The following is a 16,824-nucleotide window of genomic DNA, read 5'->3' on the forward strand; positions in this document are numbered from 1 at the left end:
AACAAGTCACATCACTGAGAGAGGGAGGTGTGACCTGAAGAAAGAGACAAATACGGATTATTTGCCAAAGGCACATTTTAGCCTTAAATCTCTCAGAAATTAAGGGAGACCTCGCTGCAACCTTCCAGTACTAAACAGGGCTTATAAAAAATAGGGAGAACAACTTTTTACACAGGCAGAGTGTGATAGGAAAAGGGGGAATGGTTTTAAACTAAAAGATGGGAGATTTAGATTAGGTATCAGGTAGAAAGTCTTCCCTGTGACGGTGGTGAGGTACTGGCACAGGTTCCCCAGAGAAGCTGTGGATGCCCCATCCTTGGAAGCGTTCAAGACCAAGTTCGATGAGGCTGGGAGCAACCTGGTCTGGTGCCATTGCCCATGGTAGGGGATTTGGAATGAGATGACCCTTAAGGTCCATTCCAACCCAAACCATTGTAGAATTCTATGATTAAGCATTGGCCAAAAAGCAAGATAAAATCTGTAAGAAACCTGAATAAAAGCTACCAAGCTTTCAGTACTGTTTTACTTGTTTTTCCACTTTTGCAAGATGCTTTCCCTTCACTCCCAGGTGCTGGTAAAGGCCTCCATGAAAAAAAAAAGAAAGAATTTGTTAGCTGCTCTTTTAAAAGAACTTACTAAAGAAGCGGGCAGATACTCCTTTGAACCTTACATAATATACATGGAAGTCAGGATTATTAAAGTAACAACCCCCAAAGACATTTTTGTGTATATATCATAATTGCTCAAAACCTTAGCAATACAGGCCCTCTAGTTTCACTGTCACTTCACATTTTACTGCCATATTTTAGTTTTTCATAAGCCTCCTGGACTCATCTAATGATTAAATGGATCCAATGAGAGACTATCTCCCACTCAGATCAGACTGCTAACCAGAAGGTCAACCACTCAGTTCTGCAGAACAATGGAACAGCAATGGCTAGAAGCATTGATCTTAATGTTAGCAACATCCAGGTGCCTATTTTTCATTGTGATCAGTGTGATGTCTGAATAGCAAGACAGTACGAGCTCTTAGCAAAAGCTCTGTGAAGCTCAGCTACATGATCCACTCATTGCCTTTGCTGAATTCAATACTGTATAACTACAGTTCACTTGTGCTTATAAGCTTGAAGAATAAAAAACTATGCCAACAGAAATTCTGATTTAACATTATTTTAGAGTATTCTCCATTATCCAGAATTTACTCCTTCAGATTGCAACAACAGGTTACATCTCCTACATAGAGAGAGTCTTCAGCCAAGTTCACTGTCCCAACCAAACTGCACTATATTGGTTTTATCTTCCTGAACAAAAGATTAGCATTGAACACCTAACTCTAACTTAAAAGCTGGTCTTGTTAACTCTATTAGTAATGATATATCTTGAACTAATAAGAAAGTCCAGGATTGCTGGACCTGTCATATTTTGTAATTCTATTGTTCATCTGAAAGATACTTCCTAAGAATGTTTTAAGATCTGAATCTATAAAGTCAAATATTATTCTTTAGGCCAATTCACAGTTAAGCCTTTGTCCTCGTTAGTTACGAAAAGCTGGTGTGAAAACAACAAAGCTTGCAGCACCAGTCACATTGAAATACTACACTGAACTAAAACCAGTAGCATCATGCAAGGTGTTCTCAGACATCCCCAACGCATGCGGTAGGTATTGGCTGGTGTACACAAATATTCCCCCAGTGTCACTAAATGCAATTTAATAAACTAATAAATAACTTAAAAGGTATTCAACACAGTAAGACAGTTTATCACCAGCTTAAATTCTTGATTTTCTGCATTCATTGAGTTTGTTTTCCCATATGGTAGGTTTGCTACATATTAAATATTTAGTTAAGCTTTTCCATTTATAAATGATTATTATATGCAAAAGCTGTACACAAATTCAAGAGAAAAAGAACAGTAACATAAAACCAGCTAGTATTAGTTAAAAAACCCACTGGCCTCTGCAAAGTGTAATATTAACTGTTTAAAAAAGCTACTGCATATAAATCCCCATTCTGTTTTGCAATTACACAAAACATCTGAAAAACTGTCAATGGTTTTATACTTGGAATTTATTCCTCCACTTAAGCAAAACTTGTAAAGTTAATGCTTTTCTTCTCCTTCCTATATAGCTGTTTTATTATACAGAAAATCTATTTCTGGAGCCAAGATCTATTAACTCTTATTATATGGACAAGTTAAGACAGATTAAAGTGGCAAAAGATGATGATCTGACAGAGCAGAAATTTCAAGATTAACAGTTTAAGCAATCTTTTCTTCCAAGACAGTGTAAGTTCTTTAGTATAGCTGAGTACCTCTGAAGAGGCACCAAAAACAAATAGCCCTTTCAACTCAACTTTCAAAAAAAAAATTTAATTTTCATTTCAAAAGGGATCTTGAAATTACTAGATACACATACATCCCTCTCCCACGGCCCTGTAAGATACATTCAGTAATTTAAAATAAGATTCCATATTTTATATCTTCATATATATTATATATTTAATATATAATATATATTTATATGCACATTACACATATACATACACTCTCAGTCAGCAGGATTAAACTGTTTTGTTTTGAAATGTTTGATTGTTGTCACTAATTATTTTCTATTATTTTGTGCATTCAATGGAATTTATCTACTACCTCAAAAGAAGAAATTTAAAAGATCCAGATGGAATCTGTGGATCAATATTAGCACCAATACAGATGGCCATTACTCCAAAATGACTGCAGGGACTGAAATAATATATTTGTTATAACTCTCTTCTTACTGCACAAGCACTCCTGCAAAATATGTAGGCAGCAATACCTGTCAGGTACATACATAACTCCTGTTAAATTTAAATTTTATACAACTTTCCTTACTGTAATATACAGTAACTCTCCTGTCCTGTTGGATTATTTCATTTTCCATGGAGAAAAGTGATCAATAGCTATCCAACAGAATTATTTTTTTAAAATCCCCTCTTTCTCCTTTCATAGTATGGCTCAGTTTCAAGACTTAAAACGATAGGCAGCCACCATCACTATAACCAGTACCCTTTGAACGCAGTTCAGTCACTGACTTTGATGTGTAAAACACAAATTTTTGAGGCTGGCTTGCTGTTTATGGAAACCAAGATACTCAGAGGTCACATTTTTTCAGCATGCTTACCACCATCTATCACACAATAATGTCAGTCAGTCCCAATACTATAATTCAATTAGTTACCTACCATTTGGGTAACAAAAATAACAAACCCAGTTGTGATTTTAAACATTTTAAGATTATTCACCCTGAGAACACAGAGGAAGTGCTTAAAAATAATTATGATATGTTTTCTCTTCATATATAGCTTTCTCTTCATCTCCTCTTGGGTACCTGGGTTTGTATTGACCTCACACTTGCTTTGTCAGTTGACTTGTTCATGCCACAGTCAGGTACTGGTGATAGAAGAGCCCAAAAAGGCTTGTAGAAAAAAGGCAAGCAGCAATCCACCAGGTGAGGAAAGACAGGAGTCCCCGGAACAGGAGAGGAGTGAAAATATTCTTTAGACTTCCCAAAGCCATGGTTATTTGTACTACTGTTACTTTCATCTTCCCATCAGCAGGTGGAAACTCAGAAGAAACAGAACTGGGAAGCAGACTCTTTTCCACTGGAGTGTCAGAATTCAGTTCTGAGTAGATGCCCCAAGAATAATTACCTGTCAAAAAGAAACAAGTAACAGATTTCTGTAGAATTAAGTTCTACTACTTCTATCTACTACTCCACAGATCATTTCAGATATATTTTGAACACACACATAAAAATGTTAACTTTTTATAACTTAGTAAATAAATACTAACTGTATTCATCTGCATGGTTTCCTGATCATACCAGAAGCTACTGGGGTAGGATTCACCTTTCCTTTTCGCATCCTGACCTCTACATGCAATATGGCTGCCATGGGACCCCTGTCAGTTCTGGGTACAATTCATCTCACCAGATGTAGATGTCTACTCCAGAACAGAATGAATCACAGCCTAATAAAGCCTATCTCATTCCATTGCCTTTTTGCAAAAAAGAATGCCATGACTGCACGGCAGGTTGTGAAAGTTATCTCTCACAAGAAAAAAGGAAAAAAAATATCAAACTGGAGTGACTTCAGATCTCCCATATTTCATAATTCCCATTCAAAAAACCTACTAAAGATAAAAAAGCTGAAAAAAATCCTTTAAGATATGTTCATGAAGTTAAATCAACAATGCTTTATACAGCTCACTTATAGAATACGTTTTGAAAGATAAATATTTCAACAGAAGTAAACAGCTTGGTTGTATTACGCAATTTCTCAGAAACAAATTAAACAAATTAGTATATGATTGAAAGATATCAAAAGCAGCAATGAAGAAAACTGCTTTAAAGCCACACAGGAAACTACAATGTGTTTCTGTATTGCAAATTCTACCCATACATTCTCACTCTCTTTAGTAAGGTGAAAATATAAAAGCCTGTTGTAAAACTGAACGTATTTCTGTTGATCGAGTTTTGCCTACCTAGTGTTTTCAAGAGCAGAGTTGTGTGAAGGAGCATTACCAATGGTGCAACATACTGCAGTGCAATTACACAAAGATAATAGAATACCCGAGCCACCTGGGAAAAACAGAAGAGAATAAAATTCATGAGTCCTAGCTGAGCAAAGCAAATCCTTATGAATATGTTGACTAAAAAGAATTTATTAAAAAACCCCAGTACTTATACATTAAAGCTGTTCTAAGAGTTTTCTAACACCTCTTGTCACGTGACCTACTGTCTTCAAAAAATCTTAAGAAGAAATCCCTACAATGAACTCTAGTTTCAGGACATTTACAAATATGAGAGGAAGAGCTGAAAGGAAATAATTAAAAGTATCAGTTCTGTTAAAACAAAGAGAATCAATTTTGCTTCTGCAAATTGCATGCCATCAAAGATTCCTATTTCAATACACCAGAAACAAAACTAAATGTTTAATTTTTAAAGTTTCCAATGATTTACAAACTAAATCCCATTTCAAAAATGAAGTAGTAGTCACAGTCCAAGGCCTCATAAAAAGTAAACGGAAGTTTGATTAATATTGCAGCCTCTTTCCAAAAGCAAGATATTTTTTAAATTTTCAACTGTGAAATACCATTATGTTAAAAACAATGACAAGATGATTTTTCATTACTGGTTGATCAACAGCATTTAAATGTATATTTTATGTATATTTATGTATATTTTAGATATACACTATGGTTCATGGAAATCCCTCCCTCTGCTCTCAATCTGTTCCATTTTTCTCAAGATTGTTACATTGCATATTTTATATACGCTATTGACCTAAAAGACTAGACCAAATAAAGATTGAAAAAAGTAATGAAATCAACAGCAAGCAAGCAATGAAATAAACATAAGTGGGTTTTAGAAAAGAACAGAATGTAGGGTGGTAAAAATGATGAAGGCAGACATGACATTTTTGGGAACACCTCTAAAACCTCAAAAGGCTTCATAATGAGCAGGCATCAAAACACTAACATGAGAAGAAAAAGTAGTATGACAGTGACAGAAGAAAAAGCATGAGACAAAAATTATTGTCAGAAAATTGATGGAAGACAACAAAAATAGCAAATTAAAAGTAATGATCACTGTAGAATGACAGAAAATAATTTACTGGTAGAGTTTCCAGAAAAAGGTAAAGCAAACATGATTAGTTAAACCAGACTAGATCTAGTGACTGTGGCCTCCTCAAAGAGAAGATATGAAGATACTGGATAAATGGATTTTGGAAATGCCACATAGAGAAGACATTACCGTTTTACGGATAGGATTAAAATTCCCAGAAATAAGATAGTGCATTTACAGCAATTGGCATAGTTCTGTCCTAATCAGTTGCTGTTACTTGTATTTCCTAATTTTTTTTCTGAAGCAAATTCCTAGCCATTTTATTTGTAAATCACTACTGCACAGCCCACCTAGGACCTTCAGATACTTAGTATAACTAAAAGTAACAATGACAATCCTAGGAGAGAGTCTTACTGCATACTTTAATATTCCTCCTGCAACACACCCCAACTCAGTAGGATCAACAGGCAGCACTATCACGCAATGCTAGAAATTTAAGTTTATTTTGCAGGCAACACGCAACACCATTCTACTCCTTCATTTGTTTGTGATATACTTTATAACTCTTCCTTTTAAATAAAAAAAAAAAAAATCTAAGAAATCTTGCCTTGTCCACAATAAGATAGACAATTTTTTTAACTAGGCTAGTGCACTTAAGAGTGGTTTGACAGAATTAAACATGTCTCATTTTATTCCAAAATATAACCCCCTTATCATAAATTTTCCCTCAACTTAAAAATAATAGTTCGTAACAGTATTACCCTTCTATCTAAATTGAATCTTTTCTTTCCCATGTTGTAGTTACACATCATCACATATCTGAAGGGACCTTTTACAACAACTTCCAAATAACCAGGGAGAAGCCATGTGCATAATACAGATGATACATCTCTCCATATTTTGGTTTGCAGAATTTCTCTGTAATGGTTCTATTTTTATAGGACATATAGTCTAGGAAGTTTCATTTGGATTTCAGCTTTTCTGCCAAAGAACATGTAACCAACTGGAAAAAAAACATTTGCACAGCAGAGTACTCCAAATATATAACTTCAGTGCCACCATACTTACCATTTTCTGTAAATCAACCATACTTATTCTGCCAGCTTCCTTTTTCATCTGATCCACACTTTTCTGGGCTAAATTCAGGTAGGCCTGCAAATGATGGCGCATCATAGCCAACCGTAAAGCACACAGCAGGATTATAATCCACAACCTGACAGTGTCAAATGTATCTTCTGACATTCTGTAGATAAAAAAAAAAAAAAAAAAAAAAAGGGTGATGATGTTTTCCAAGGGCCACCTACAGTTTTCCAAGGGCCACCTACTCTTATTAAAGGCCACAATTTTTTGTTTGTATCATCTGCAAAGAAATCTTGAGGCATATTGTCAAAATATAGTTAACACACAATCTACAGTTATGAAGTTCACTTGCAAGTAATATTCACTTTTGACTTCTGCTTCTCCCTCCTGCTACTTCTAAGCAACCCTATCATAGCATTAGATCCAAATTAGTATGCATTTGTCTGTAATAAGAACAGTTCTTAAGTGCTTAAATTCTGAGTAACAAAGGCAGGATGCTAAAACCCAAGCTCACTCAGATAATACAGGTTTTCAGACACACAGTAGTAGATAGTAAATGGGTACATCAGTTGCCTGTACAGCCTCATTTTAAGATAAACCAAGGAACAAAACAGATGCACAAAATATGTACATTTGTGGTGTTTTTTGTAATAGATCAGTGGTCACAGAAACACCTTAGAAGTGTATCTCAGCCCTAAAAAGCAAGATGTGTCAGCCAATCATATCTGTTCAAGTTTATTTGAATACCACAATTTTGAACTATTTAGACTAATTGTGACAATGACAATCACCCATGCTAATTATACAATCTGAATTTCAGATACCACTCTTCTTGAAAATTCTTTTCCCTTTTATGTTTTGAATATTTTAGCTACCAATTCCATATGCACTTCATCAACATGTAGATCTTAAGACAAACTGCCTATCTCAGTTCTCGTGCCAACGTATCTCGACTGTCTTCTGTGAAACCACTCCTCTCTCCTACATCAATATACAAGATACAAGGTTCCAGAAGGTAGTAATGAGGTGGTATTCCACCCCTACAAAGATCATCCCAATACTGCCAAGCAGATGCCAGAAGACAGCAGCTTTTTGGGAACCACCACCTTAACATTCAACATTTTTCAACTAATCCTCATTCTTCTTAAATAACAGAAGCTCTTCAGAACTCAGTAGCACCTTCCACAATACCTTTTACAGCAGGTGCTATTAAATTTTGAGTCTTTCATGTTCCTATGACTTTCAAAGAACATTACTTAGACACGATTTTGTTATCAATACCCCAGAAAAAATTTTTAAAGGGAATCTTACAAAGGAATGTTCTCTTTGCCCAAAGGTGGGTTCATAATGTAGTCCTTAGTGATTGGTTTTACCCATAGTAGAACCATAAATAAAGGTGCCAAGAAGTTTATGTGTAGCAATGTTCTGAAAGCAGAAAAAAAAAGTGGAAGTTATGAAACAAAAATAATCACCATACTGTTGAACAGAGTGTATGGATTCAAAAGGAGAAATCTTAATTTTAAAATTAAAAAGAAAGATAAATAAGAAAATAGGCATGAATTACATTTTGACAAAACAGTAATATTATGTATCATGAAATCACACCAGATCTGGCTTTTAAAAAGTGCTCTTAGAATATTTATTGCAAACAATCCAACCAAAGGAGTTCCACACACTATGCCACACTATACTAAAAGACTGTTGTTGAAAATTTGTATATGATGGACTAACACCAAACTGCACTAGCTATTACAGTTTTAATTTAGAAACTCAGCATCTCAGATAATTATGGTGAATATGCTGCTATATTACTATTTTTTGCTTTATTAAAAATCTACTCAGATTAATTTCCATTATCTATACAGACCAGGAGAAACAGCTCTCAGAGATCAGATTTCCCAGTTTAACAAAGATTTTTATTTAGGAATCCTGACTAAATCAAACTTGGTACTTACATTCAATGAAAGATACTCAGACTGAAAAAAAAAAGCCAAAAAAAGCCAGCACAGTTTTTTCCTTTTTTCCTTTTAAAAGGAACCTGCTCAGTTGAAGTAAAGGTAGTACTCTTTTGTGATCTTTGAGTACAAACCAGCAGAATTTTAAGAAGGGATATAGTTTTCTGGAGTTTTCCCTGAAATTAATACACTTCTTTATTTATAAACACCATACCTCAATTGTTTTTCATTACTTAAATGAAATTAGAACAGTTGAAGAGATCTGATGGTTTTGTTAATGCAATGCCTCCTCACTAAAAGAATCAGGTTGTCTATACTTCCACCTCCACCACAGTGCTTCTACACTCTAGAAAAAAATGACGTAATCAAAAGTTGTTCTAAAGAACACAAGACCTCACTGACTGAAAACTGTCAAACTTCCTGAAACCATTAAAATGTTTGCAAGTTTCAGATGTCATCACACACATTTAAATCATTGATTTCAGATGAAGAAATAAGCCCTGATAGCTATTTAGTGTTGCTAGGGAACACAACATCATCAAACAATGGTTCAAAGCATTTTACTAAACTGTGGAAGCCTTTCAGCTGAACTTCTACTTATTGAAGAGATCCTACTGAGTTAATGGACTGGAATGTGACGAAGGGTGCTTAAAATCACCTTTTTGGATTTTTTTTATTTTGTTTTTGTCTTTTTATTTTGTTTGGTTTTGGTTTTTCTGTTTTTTGTTTTTGTTTTTGTTTGTTTGTTTGTTTGTTTGTTTGTTTTGGTTGTTTGTTTTTTTCAAGTATAGGCAGAAGGGCTGAAAGACTCCTGAGCAGATCCTGGTAGAGGAGGGAATGTATACAAAAATGATACAAGTTGGTTAAGAAGACTCCAAATATATGCAGGAAAGAATACTGCTTCTAAAGGGGAAAAAAAAATCAAACAGCTATCAAAACCAAAAGGGACACCAGATGATTTTTATTCTGTTTACCCAAAACAATAAACTTAATTCCTACACACATAAAAGAATTACAGTAATAATTTTTGTACGTATTAGCAAAGTGGAACTTAATCATTAATCTTCAAGTTTTTGGGTTTTATTTGGTCCATGTTCCCTGTACATTAGGTGTTTCATTAGGTAAAGAAATATGATTTCATGTTGGGCTTTTTTTGGGTTGTTTAGTTTTGGGGGTTTTTGCTCGGGTTTTGGGGGACATTGGTAGCTGGTGGGTTTTTTGGGCAGCTTTGGGAACTTGTTTAGTTTTTTTGTTTGTTTCGGGGGTTAGTTGGTTTGTTGGTTTCATTTTGTTTTTGTTTGGTTGGTTGCTTTTTTAAGTAGGCTATGCATGTGACTGCAAAAATAAACAGTTTTCCTGCAACCAAATTAGAGAGCTTTGTATCAGTGACATGTCATTCTCATTTACAGCACCCTTTTAGTCACTATCAATAAATGATGTATTCATTAATAGAAACATGTCACAAGGGTAAGTAATGGTCTCCAGGCCTATTAGAACCTATCACTTGACAATGATTCTTTGCTTATAATTTCATTACCTAACTATGTTGATCTGACCAAGTTTTAATCCATTTATCACAATTTTTACATTTTTTCAGTTGAATAGTCAAAGTACTGATACTTTTGAAAATAATTTGCTTCCTGTTGCACAAAGTTAGCTTTAACAATCAGTTCCAATATCCTCTAAACAGAGAAGTTTTATTTTTCATAATCACATTCTAGTGAATATTAATTGGCTTTTAGTTATTGATTAATGGACTTTTGTTTCAGAAAGTTTACATTTCTGCCTAGGATGTAATGTCCACAGGTCAAGAAAGATGTTAGAAAACTAAAGAATACTTTAGAAAAGACACAAGAAATTTTCAAATATTGAGAATCATAAAAACTAAAAATTAAGAACTTTGCCTAGGTGAAAAGAACAGATTAGGAAGTGATTCAAGTCACTCAAGTCTACACACAGAGAGAAATTTAACAGCACATATAACAAGCCAACAGCTAGCAGCTGTAGCTGGACAACTACACAGACTGCAAGAATAACACAGTGTACTTGCTTATAAATTTACCAAGAGCGCAGGACCCACATCAAACAGATTAATTTTAAGCTGGGCATTTCTGAGGGAAAAGAACAAAAATGCAGTCTGAACAAAAATAATTTTCGTATCAGAAAACATAATGGTTCTCTTAGGAAATTGGCCAGACTAAGTAGCCACAATGGCCAATGTTGCAGAATCTGTCATTACCATGTATAAAACATCAAGATCTGTGAAAGACTGGAGTTTTACCCTCAACCAGAGAATGCTCAAGAGAAACAGTGAAATTGGATAAAACACTTTACTGCCAAACTCAAGAATGACTGAAAATAAAAATATTCCTTTAAACTGATATTAATATCTGACCCTTATTAAATATTCTGGGTCATTTTTGCACTGTAGCCTACACTAGATTGATTAAAGGCACAATGCCCACCCGGAGGTGGGGGTGGAAAAAAAAGTCTGTGGTTGCACTTCTACTTCCTGAAGGTTATCTTACTTCCAGAAGGAAATGATGAGTGAATGAAAGCAGAACACAGAGACAGTCATGGTGGAGCAGGAAGGCTCCTTTAATTGGGTTCTAATTACAAGGCAAAGACTGTAACAGACTGGCAGAGCACAGGTTGAGCAAAAAGAGGTAGGTGGCAAGTCTGCTCAAGATATGAAAAGCACGCAGCAACAGAAGTCTTAGTCACTACCTTCTTGTTGGAATAGTTTGCTTTGTTTATTTCCAGACACAAAAGATTTAAGACTGAGTAGCATATACCTATTTGCATATATTTTCTCTTACTGTGTTATTTTTTCTGTTGCTAAATTCAGAGCATCCAGATGCATTTGAGCCAGTCGCAAGCCAGGGAATGTCAAAAAAGCACCAATAAGTGAACACAGAACAGCCAGGAACAATTTGAAGGTTAGTTTAGACACAGGACCCCTAAAAGAAAAGAAAGGAAATAAGCATTTTCTTGGGGAAGAAGTTGGGGGGATGGGGGTATCAGAGACTACTTTCAACTCAACAGTATCTAACATTCAATAAAAAAAAGCCAGTAGTATTCTATAGTCTTACTCTGGAATACCAGCATTATTACAAACCAATCAGAAGCTAAAATTTAAAAAAAATAATGTCATACTCAACCAAGTCACCTATTTATGTCCTAGTAAAAGAGAAAACCTAAGCTACTGCCCATAAGATGTTAATTTGTTAGCAGAAAAGAAAGAGTAATTTTATATTGTAATTAACAACAAATCATATAACAGAAATAGCTAATAGAATGATTTTAAGGACTACGTTTTTAAGAGAAGAACAGACATCAGCTTAATTGGTCAAAGACAAAATGGATACTTCATTCTACCATTATCCATTAAAAAGCTCTATCAAATTGTTATTCCTGCAGCTTTTCACAGATTTATCCAAAACATACATGTGGCCATTTACATGTCTCTTCCAGGTGATTAGTATAGTATATAAAAAAATTACAGAAAAAATTTCCAGGATTAACCAAATTACAGAATTAATTACAGAATTAACAAACACTGGATCACACAAAGAAAAAAAAAACCACAAACAAAACAAAAACCCCCCGAACAACAAAAAAAACCAAGTGACATGTAACTAATAGATTCAAGAGGAACAAAACCAAATCATATGTTTCAAATTCTTTCTTAATCTATGTCATCTAAACTACCAAGAATCACCATTCACTCAATTGCTACTACAAACAGCCAAAGCACTGCAAAAGTTTAAACAAACACTTAAAAGGAAATAGCTTAGGAAAGCAGAGTAAAGAAATGTTAAGAAACACATGGGATTCCATCACAGATTTCCCATGAGTTTATTCATAAATGACGCTAATCTAGGTTGAGGAAACTTCTGTTCCTCAAAAATAAAGATATCCCATGGCTTCTGCATGATACTTGAGACCTAACAAGCAAGAAATTCAAAGGTGTGCTCCCAGTGATGAAATGCCCCATAAATTTTAGAGCACATGTATAAGGAAAGAACTGTGACAGAAATCCATTTTGCAATATATAAGGCTGTCTGAGACAGTAGTTGTATATTTATGTAACATCACAAGCTATGGCATGTTCCTCCAACAGTCTATACAAAACTTGGATGTCCTGTAGCAAGTAGATGTTTTTGCATGATAGGAGCATGCTATTACAACCCAAAAACAGGACTGAGCACCAAAATTTATTCCTAATACCAATTTCTTCAAACTCCATCTGTAGCTTTTGCACACTCACCCTCTTGCATGCCATAGGAATTACAAAAAACACCTATCACCTATTTTAAACAATCCTTGCAAAGCTGAAGGGAAAGATCATGAAAAATCGTTTACAGTTTTGAATCTTACAAGCTACAATCACAATGTCAGAAACTACCTCTGTATTAAAAAGAAAACACTAATGCAACTTCAGTTACTTGTGAGTACTGACAGATTCTTTTCATTAACCCACCTCTTCCCATTATTGTAGATATTATAACCATGTACAAGAACAAAACATGCAAGTCAAATGCTTGCTAAGAAAATCCAAGTGATTCAGTTGTAAATGCATATATAAAACAGACAAATGTATTTCCAGAAACTTACTGGGATTCCAAACCTTGTTTTTCAAGAAACTGCATAGCACTTTCAGAGAAATTTGAGAAACCTGCAGAGACACATATATTATATTTATTTTATTACAGTACAAATGCAGAATGCCTTTTTGTAAATAAAATACTAGGTAACAGATCTTTCAAACAATTTTTCACATGTCTAGCATAGCTTTTCATGTACTAGTTAGCCATATACCATAAAACTTGATTATTAACATCTCTAATACTTGTACATTTCAGGAAGATGAAAAAATATAACTTTTTTTTTGGTCTGTTCCAGTAAAGGAGTTTCACTTTGCTATGAAAATCAAAAAGGGTTAAATCTAAAACTGGAAGGCAAATATAATTAACAAAACAAATAACTAGGCAAAGATTACACTATTTAAAAGAAAACAAGGAAACCATTTGGGATATTCTTTAGAATCTGCATTCCAAAACAAAATTTCTTAGAAGTATATGACACATACCACTCATTTTAACACATATATTCGCAAAAACGCTAGAAATAATTTTTTTCAGATCATGCAATCACTAGAGCTGCTTCAAACACTAAAGAAAGAAGTTACCTGATTCCAGTCCAAACTCTAGGTAGTTTTCTGTCACAATGAGAATTGCCATCGCTTTCACAAAGAAGAAAAAACCAAAAGTGACACAGACTGATCTTTCACCTCCATCCTCAACTTTGAAATAATGGGTAGTCAATGAAAACAGTACCTTGCTACACAAGAAAAAGGTCAAGGAAAATTAAGTTTATAAAAGAACTAAATATCCATTTGTATATAATAACAACTTGTAATAACTATAATAACTTGTAACAACTAAAATAACTAAGAATTATAAAGTTGCATTTTGGTCATCTACACTAGGGCTGTTCTACAATGTGCTTTATTTTTTTTTTTAAAGTAATATGTGTTCAGCCAATTTCAGGTTAAATTAGAGAATGCAATAAAGCCTATTAATCACATAATTGGTAGCCAGGAATACACTACGCTGGTACAGTTTTGATCTAGGCTTACTTAGAGTAAGAAAACATAAAACACATGAAAAGATGGAACTTGTATTTCTCTCCTTTCACACAGAATTCTAGAATTATTTTGATTGGAAAACACCTCTTAGATCATTGAGTCCAACCATCAACCTAACACCCCAAGTTCATCATTAAACCATGTCCCTAAGCACCTGATCTGTGCATGTTTGAGATTTTTAGCTATCAAAGACAGTAAGACAACAGCACATTCAGTACTATCTAGAAAACAAAAATCTATCTCATGCTCACCTTGGAAACACAAAATCAGCCTTAAAAACCCTATACGGTCTGGTATGATATATCAAGTTCTTTTATCTAACCCCAGTGCCACAAAGACAATTATTTAAGACATCACTGCCTCTCTTATCAGGATGTTTTAAAAATATTTTTTGAGTATTCTCCTCTTTTACACATTTCTAAATATAATTAGCTCTAAATTTAAACAGATTACGACAAATTTTTCATGATATGCTGTCAACTCTGATTACTGTTAACTGCAGCCCATCATAATTTATTTTATTTTCAAATGACAGGCAATATCCAGCGCAGATCATTCCAGACACTACATGGCTTGAAAAGGCAAAGAGACCAAGGAAAAACTAGATTTTAAACGTAAACTGTACACCTTTTTTTTCCCCACAATGCAATAACATTCATATTTGCATTTTTTTAATACCAAAGAATTTTAAGATGTAGATTATATGAAAACAAGTTTTAGGGTATCTATTCAGTAAAACATTTGACCAGTCATCAGTTAACCTCCCAAGAAAACACGATTATGCAATGCCACACTTCATCAGGCAGCACATATTTTATATAGGCATTGCTGCATTTCATGTGTATGCAGAGAGGTTTTCAAATGCACACAGAAGAGTGGCCTAAGCACAGCATCCAACAATTCTAAGCTCGTAGTAATCAACTTAAGATCCCTTCATACTTTACAGAAAGAATTTATATATCTAAAGAAAGAGTTACTTCATCCCAAAAAGAGGTACATAATAGGTCATACAGACTGTGGTCTGGAAAGCTTTATTTCTCTAATAATACATCCTTAAACCAAATGTCTTTTTACAGCTAGGGACATCAATCAGAAATTGAAAACACCTTGAAGTTATACAAAGGACTTAATAACAGTTTGTGATCTACAGTCCTAACCTATAATCAGATTTATAACCCCCTAGATACGTCATGTTTTCAACTATGGATTGTGCCTGAAAGATGCAGAAAATTCAAAAGATACAGGAAAAAAGAAAGAATACTGACAATAAACTCCAATTATAGTGCAGATTCAGAACTCAATAAATAGATCAATGATTATGCAAACTACACGTGATTGAAACCCTCTGTTAGTTGAATAATCACCACTGCTCCTATTTTAGGGTTGGAGAAAATTGAAGCATTATGGCTTGCTTCATCACTTTCTTTCACTGCCTGATCTACTATTCAGTACCTACTAAAGGAATAATCTGGGAGTATTCAGTACTAAGTTAATAGATTCCTCATCCCCCACTTTCATTTATTTTGTTTTGGTCACAAGAGGTGATATTCCTGTAGAATTTATGGTACATCCCTTTACAAAAATAATTTTATTTTTTAAAATGCTGTAATTATGTAATTTTTGAATTATACAGTCCACATGGTTGAAGAGAAAAAGATCCATCTTCTGTTCCTACTAAAACACATGAAATCTGTCAATTCACAGAATCACACAATATTCTGAGTTGACTGAGACCCACAAGGATCATTAAAAGTCCAACTCCTGGCCCTGCACGGGACACGCCAAGAATCACACACCATGTGCCTGAGAGCCTTGTCCAAACACTTCTTGAACTCTGACAGACACACTTCCCTGGGGAGCCTGTTCCAGTGCCCAACCACCCCCTGGGTAACTAACCTAAACCTCCCCTGACTCATCTTCATGCCATTTCCTTGGGTCCTGTCACTGGTCACCAGAGAGAAGAGCACTTGTTCTTGTCAAACTTCATACAGCTCATGTCTACCCAACCAACGAATTTGTCAAGGTCTTTCTGAAAGGACTCCCTGCCTTACAGGGAGCCAACAACTCCTAATTTTGTATCATCTGCAAACTTACTTTGCATCCTGTGTCCAAGTTGTTTAGGAAGATGTTTAAGAGAACTGGGCGTTAAGATGGAGCCCTGCAAATCCAGTACAGGTTTAGAGTCAGCTGGGAGTTTATCATCCTCACAGCTATGGTCCTTTAGCCCAGGCACTGGAACATCCTTAGTCATTCATCGGTGTTGATGACAGAGGCAAAGAACGCATTAAACACCTCTGCCTGGTCTATGTCCCTGTTTTTGAGGTGACTATATCATCTGGTAAGCATTTTGTTATTTTACAAAGGCAGTCTTTTGCTAGTAATTTGGCTGCAACTGCTACACTGAAAATTGTGATCAATAACTCAGTTTGAATATTTGTTCTGACAGCACTCAGCTTTTCAAATTTCAGAATAAGAGAAATCAATCTGTGAAGAGTTACTATCTGCAATAAACTGTAACTGAAGAGTAATAAAAAAATTTG

At 34.7% G+C, this 16,824-nt stretch overlaps 1 protein-coding gene across 5 annotated transcripts in view; it reads right to left on the minus strand.

Moving 5' to 3' along the window:
• Positions 1-2,565: 2,565 nt before the first annotated feature.
• The window catches only part of TMEM161B (transmembrane protein 161B), a 35,325-nt gene continuing 21,066 nt past the window's right edge, over positions 2,566-16,824 (minus strand). For 4 of the 5 annotated variants that reach the window (XM_032674965.1, XM_032674964.1, XM_032674963.1 and 1 more), the window contains 7 exons: positions 13,826-13,977; positions 13,252-13,312; positions 11,454-11,594; positions 7,991-8,104; positions 6,668-6,842; positions 4,516-4,612; positions 2,566-3,683 (listed from right to left, as the gene is read on the minus strand). In XM_032674965.1, the coding sequence (XP_032530856.1) occupies positions 3,406-3,683; positions 4,516-4,612; positions 6,668-6,842; positions 7,991-8,104; positions 11,454-11,594; positions 13,252-13,312; positions 13,826-13,977 (1,018 nt within the window). In that variant the 3' untranslated portion in view covers positions 2,566-3,405. The remainder of the gene's footprint in view (positions 3,684-4,515; positions 4,613-6,667; positions 6,843-7,990; positions 8,105-11,453; positions 11,595-13,251; positions 13,313-13,825; positions 13,978-16,824) is intronic. The other variant, XM_032674967.1, reaches the window with a different exon arrangement.

This window comes from Chiroxiphia lanceolata, chromosome Z (genome assembly GCF_009829145.1).
Source record: "Chiroxiphia lanceolata isolate bChiLan1 chromosome Z, bChiLan1.pri, whole genome shotgun sequence".
NCBI classification, from domain to species: Eukaryota; Metazoa; Chordata; class Aves; order Passeriformes; family Pipridae; genus Chiroxiphia; species Chiroxiphia lanceolata.